The sequence below is a fragment of the Manihot esculenta genome, unplaced genomic scaffold (genome assembly GCF_001659605.2).
Source record: "Manihot esculenta cultivar AM560-2 unplaced genomic scaffold, M.esculenta_v8 Scaffold65, whole genome shotgun sequence".
In the NCBI taxonomy this organism is placed as follows: domain Eukaryota; kingdom Viridiplantae; phylum Streptophyta; class Magnoliopsida; order Malpighiales; family Euphorbiaceae; genus Manihot; species Manihot esculenta.
Genome location: NW_025215482.1, coordinates 236692 through 242280, shown reverse-complemented (window position 1 = coordinate 242280; position 5589 = coordinate 236692). Strand labels below are relative to the sequence as shown.

Genomic DNA, 5589 nt, shown 5'->3' with positions numbered 1-5589 from the left:
TAGAGTTCAATCTGCCGTATTTGATGTGAAAAAAATTATGGTGGTAAAGCCGATGGCAAGTCAGATATTAGCAAGGTGTGCTGACGATTCCTAATTTTTAATTTCGCCGTGATTTTCTTATACCTCATTTTAACTGAACTTTCATCTCCCTTTTTTTTTTCCTTTTCAGGCATTATTGGGCGCGTGGAAGAGGCTTGTTCAGCAAAGGGTTCCAACATAGTTGTAGTACCCAAAGGAACATATTCCATAGGTTTAACTGACTTAAATGGTCCATGCAAGGGAGCCATGGAGCTTCAAGTCCAAGGAACCTTATTGGCACCGATAAACCCTAGCAGTTATGCCAAGGACAGCTGGATTACTTTTGCATACATTGATCAATTCAAATTATCCGGTGGTGGAACCTTCGACGGACAAGGGCAAGTGGCTTGGAAGCAAAATAACTGCGGTCGAAATCCAAAATGCAAGAGACTTCCAGTTGTAAGTTTAATTGAATCGTATATTGTGCATGTATCATACTGCTTTGTAAGATGATTAATAACGTTTCCTTTATGTGCTTCTTGTCCCTTTAAAAACACGCCAGAGCTTGCGGTTTGACTTCATCACCAACAGCGTAGTTCAGGACGTAACATCGCTCGATAGTAAGAATTTCCATGTCAATCTTCTAGGTGGCAAAAACCTTACTTTCGATCGCTTCACGATCACTGCACCAGGAGATAGCGTCAATACAGATGGAATTCACATCGGGCATTCAAACGGGATCAACATTATTAATTCAAATATTGCCACCGGCGATGACTGCATCTCCATTGGTGGTGCCAGCGAACAAAATAAGGATCACAAACGTACGATGTGGACATGGACATGGCATTAGCGTGGGAAGTTTAGGGAAGACCACTGATGAATTTGTCTCCGGAATTTTCGTAAGGAACTGCACCTTCTATGACACCGACAATGGAGTGAGAATTAAGACATGGCCGGCATTACATGGTGGCATGGCCTCTGATATGCATTTCGAGGATATTATGATGAAAAATGTCCGCAACCCTATCATTATAGATCAAATGTACTGCCCATGGAATCAGTGCAATCCAAAGGTAACGCGAAAAGAAATGAAAATGAAAGAGTCTCTTAATGCATTGTCCGTGGACAAATCTGCCCGCAACATGAAATTTCTGTAACCCTTTGCCGTTTCTGATGTTTGTTTCAGCTTCCGTCAAAAGTTAAGATCTCCAACGTCACCTTCAAGAATATTAGGGGCTCTTCAGCGACCGCAGTAGCTGTTCGACTTAATTGCAGCAGCAGTTTTCCATGCCAGAAGGTCGAGCTCGCTGACATTAACTTGACGTACGGAGGAAAGGAAGGCCCTGTAAAATCCTTGTGTGCAAATGTTAAACCCACACTTAAGGGAAAATTGACTCCAACCATTTGCTAGTATTGTCAACGCTCAAACCTCGCAGCTCCTAGCCGCGATACATGGATTATCGAGGAGATGAGCATATTTCAAGTTGTAAGTTTTACCAAATGAAACGAGACACTTCAAAGTTTCCTTTTATATAGGTTACTGCGTGGGTAGACGGCCAAGATACTCGCATGTTGCTCTTTGTCTTTTTTGTTTTTCCATTTTCTATTCAATCTGCTCGCTCACTCGTCGGGTTTCGCCTCGTCGTGCGGTGATTAAACTGACAACAGAAAACATGAGATTACAGTCGAAGGCAGTTTGGCCAAGTTTCGACCCTAGAAAAAATTATTCTGTCCGAATTTTCAGGCTTTTTATAGATTTTTCGTACAGTTTTGAACGTTATTTTCATCACGATAGAGTAATCGTATTAAAATTTCCACTCAAAGGCACACATTGTCCATGAGAAGAAAAGATATGCGTATTCTTTGGTGCTGAACTCAATTTGATGCTAGATTTACACAATCCACTCCCTAAAGAATTTGTTGAGTTTCGTTGCACAGTGCGGTGATGAAATCGACAAAAGAAAATTTAACACTACAGCATATCATGAACTCCTTCAGCGTAATCCAATGTAATGGATGCGATGCAACGCAACATTTTCGGCTCAAATGAGAAAAGAAACTGGGCCGCGGGAAACAAAATGCGGTTTTTTTAGAAAGGTTTGCGAAATAAGAGACTCATGAAATTAGGGCTGCTCATTTAAAACTTATTATCGGGAACCTAAGAAACTCGTTTAATAAAAACTTATTCATTTGATGGGTCGAGGTGCTGTGAGAATTTCAACACATAATAGGTCCACGTGATGCTGCACAAGGGTCGCCCAAAGAAAGGCATGAGTTGTCAACACATAATAGGTCCACGTGGCAAGATCTGATGAGTGGGTAGCGCGGCCCCACTCTAGGAAAGGAAGGCCCGCACACCTCAACACCCTGTTTATTAGCATAACTGGCCCTCCCCTGGATAAGATGAGTCTCGGCACAAAGTTATCATTATCAGGCACAGTCCCGCGTATACCCATTATGGCTATAGTCGCGGGATCACCGACCTATTAGCCGGCGATATCCCTGATCAAGCAAACGATCACATCATCATTGGATTATCAGAAAATGCTATATTTATCTCTGTCTTCTTACAGTATTAAAGGAGAACGACCAGAGAGGCAAAGGTACGATGTTCTTTTATACTGTTCAAGTTATGAGCAATTCCTTTCTCTCGCTTTTCTCTTCAGGCTTATTGAGTTGAGCGTCGGAGTGGCTGCCGTGGGCACCCATCACCTCACGTTCTCATTCTTGCAGGTTTAACCAATAACAGCACAGCTCTATTTTCCGACTGCATCACCAAGCTAGCCCGGGTGCTCGTTGGTCAATAAGCTCAAAGTTTTGGAATAAAAAATGCACAAGCTCTATCACATCGACATATTGTCGAACCCCGTGAATATGTGCGTCGCCTATTTTGCTTTTCATTTTAGCTCACTTTGTGTCACTGCACGACATATTGAGGCGTTGAAATCTCTTCGGTGAAAAATACATTTTCTCATTAGGTTTTTTTAACGTCTTTAAATTTTTTTTTTATTGCATGCTAAGGGCAATTTTCAAAAGATTCAAGGACCGATTATGAATTTAGAAGGTACATGGCACTAATTTTATGAAAATAGAATATTCTGTGAAGCGAATAAATCTACCCGTGCTATGATTTAGGATCTACTCAAGCATCATCACTTAAAATCTCTTCAAGAAAGGAAGTCACTGTGAGTATGTGTCACGATTAATCGTTGCTCCGTTTCCTTTTCTTTAAAAGGAAACGTGACGCGGCTCATAAAAAGTGCATGCGATTTCTACTTATGTGAATTCTATTTTTTTTATGCAATATTTTGGAATATTGCACGGTGCGAGACAAATGAAAATCTACTATTGGCGTTGGAGGGTGCTTGTCATGAACAAGTAAGAAATCGCTATATCAGTATGAAAGGCTTAGACGTAAAGATAAGTTTTGCTGCAAACGAATGAAAAACAAGACAATATCTACTTATAGGTTAGACGTTAGTCGGTATTTCTCTGTTATGCTTTTTATTAAAAAGCGACAAAACAATTTCCAATAATAGAACAAAAGTTACAAGTAAATAACTTCCCTCCGTTATAAAATCCGGTAACTTTAGATAATTGCTTAGATATAAAAGCTTTTGCAAACAAGGAGAAATCCATTCTAATTTGCCGCGCATTTTACGAAAGAACTTAGAAAAGAAAAGGCTTCATGAAGATGACGACCCTGGAGACGTATTTTTCCCTGACATCTTTGCTATTATTGTTTGTTTTTGCTGGTAGAGTTCAATCTGCCGTATTTGATGTGAAAAATTATGGTGGTAAAGCCGATGGCAAGTCAGATATTAGCAAGGTGTGCTGACGATTCCTAATTTTTAATTTCGCCGTGATTTTCTTATACCTCATTTTAACTGAACTTTCATCTCCCTTTTTTTTTTCCTTTTCAGGCATTATTGGGCGCGTGGAAAGAGGCTTGTTCAGCAAAGGGTTCCAACATAGTTGTAGTACCCAAAGGAACATATTCCATAGGTTTAACTGACTTAAATGGTCCATGCAAGGGAGCCATGGAGCTTCAAGTCCAAGGAACCTTATTGGCACCGATAAACCCTAGCAGTTATGCCAAGGACAGCTGGATTACTTTTGCATACATTGATCAATTCAAATTATCCGGTGGTGGAACCTTCGACGGACAAGGGCAAGTGGCTTGGAAGCAAAATAACTGCGGTCGAAATCCAAAATGCAAGAGACTTCCAGTTGTAAGTTTAATTGAATCGTATATTGTGCATGTATCATACTGCTTTGTAAGATGATTAATAACGTTTCCTTTATGTGCTTCTTGTCCCTTTAAAAACACGCCAGAGCTTGCGGTTTGACTTCATCACCAACAGCGTAGTTCAGGACGTAACATCGCTCGATAGTAAGAATTTCCATGTCAATCTTCTAGGTGGCAAAAACCTTACTTTCGATCGCTTCACGATCACTGCACCAGGAGATAGCGTCAATACAGATGGAATTCACATCGGGCATTCAAACGGGATCAACATTATTAATTCAAATATTGCCACCGGCGATGACTGCATCTCCATTGGTGGTGCCAGCGAACAAATAAGGATCACAAACGTACGATGTGGACATGGACATGGCATTAGCGTGGGAAGTTTAGGGAAGACCACTGATGAATTTGTCTCCGGAATTTTCGTAAGGAACTGCACCTTCTATGACACCGACAATGGAGTGAGAATTAAGACATGGCCGGCATTACATGGTGGCATGGCCTCTGATATGCATTTCGAGGATATTATGATGAAAAATGTCCGCAACCCTATCATTATAGATCAAATGTACTGCCCATGGAATCAGTGCAATCCAAAGGTAACGCGAAAAGAAATGAAAATGAAAGAGTCTCTTAATGCATTGTCCGTGGACAAATCTGCCCGCAACATGAAATTTCTGTAACCCTTTGCCGTTTCTGATGTTTGTTTCAGCTTCCGTCAAAAGTTAAGATCTCCAACGTCACCTTCAAGAATATTAGGGGCTCTTCAGCGACCGCAGTAGCTGTTCGACTTAATTGCAGCAGCAGTTTTCCATGCCAGAAGGTCGAGCTCGCTGACATTAACTTGACGTACGGAGGAAAGGAAGGCCCTGTAAAATCCTTGTGTGCAAATGTTAAACCCACACTTAAGGGAAAATTGACTCCAACCATTTGCTAGTATTGTCAACGCTCAAACCTCGCAGCTCCTAGCCGCGATACATGGATTATCGAGGAGATGAGCATATTTCAAGTTGTAAGTTTTACCAAATGAAACGAGACACTTCAAAGTTTCCTTTTATATAGGTTACTGCGTGGGTAGACGGCCAAGATACTCGCATGTTGCTCTTTGTCTTTTTTGTTTTTCCATTTTCTATTCAATCTGCTCGCTCACTCGTCGGGTTTCGCCTCGTCGTGCGGTGATTAAACTGACAACAGAAAACATGAGATTACAGTCGAAGGCAGTTTGGCCAAGTTTCGACCCTAGAAAAAATTATTCTGTCCGAATTTTCAGGCTTTTTATAGATTTTTCGTACAGTTTTGAACGTTATTTTCATCACGAT

At 41.0% G+C, this 5589-nt stretch overlaps 1 protein-coding gene across 1 annotated transcript; it reads left to right on the top strand.

Annotated features, from left to right (window-relative positions):
• Positions 1-52: 52 nt before the first annotated feature.
• LOC110608409 (polygalacturonase) lies at positions 53-5232 on the top strand. Its single transcript, XM_043953762.1, has 9 exons — positions 53-59; positions 170-477; positions 666-1094; positions 1208-1366; positions 1558-1670; positions 3781-3850; positions 3933-4253; positions 4357-4913; positions 4970-5232. Exons 1-9 carry the CDS (start codon positions 53-55, stop codon positions 5205-5207), a joined length of 2202 nt encoding a protein of 733 aa, XP_043809697.1. The 3' UTR covers positions 5208-5232.
• Positions 5233-5589: the final 357 nt, after the last annotated feature.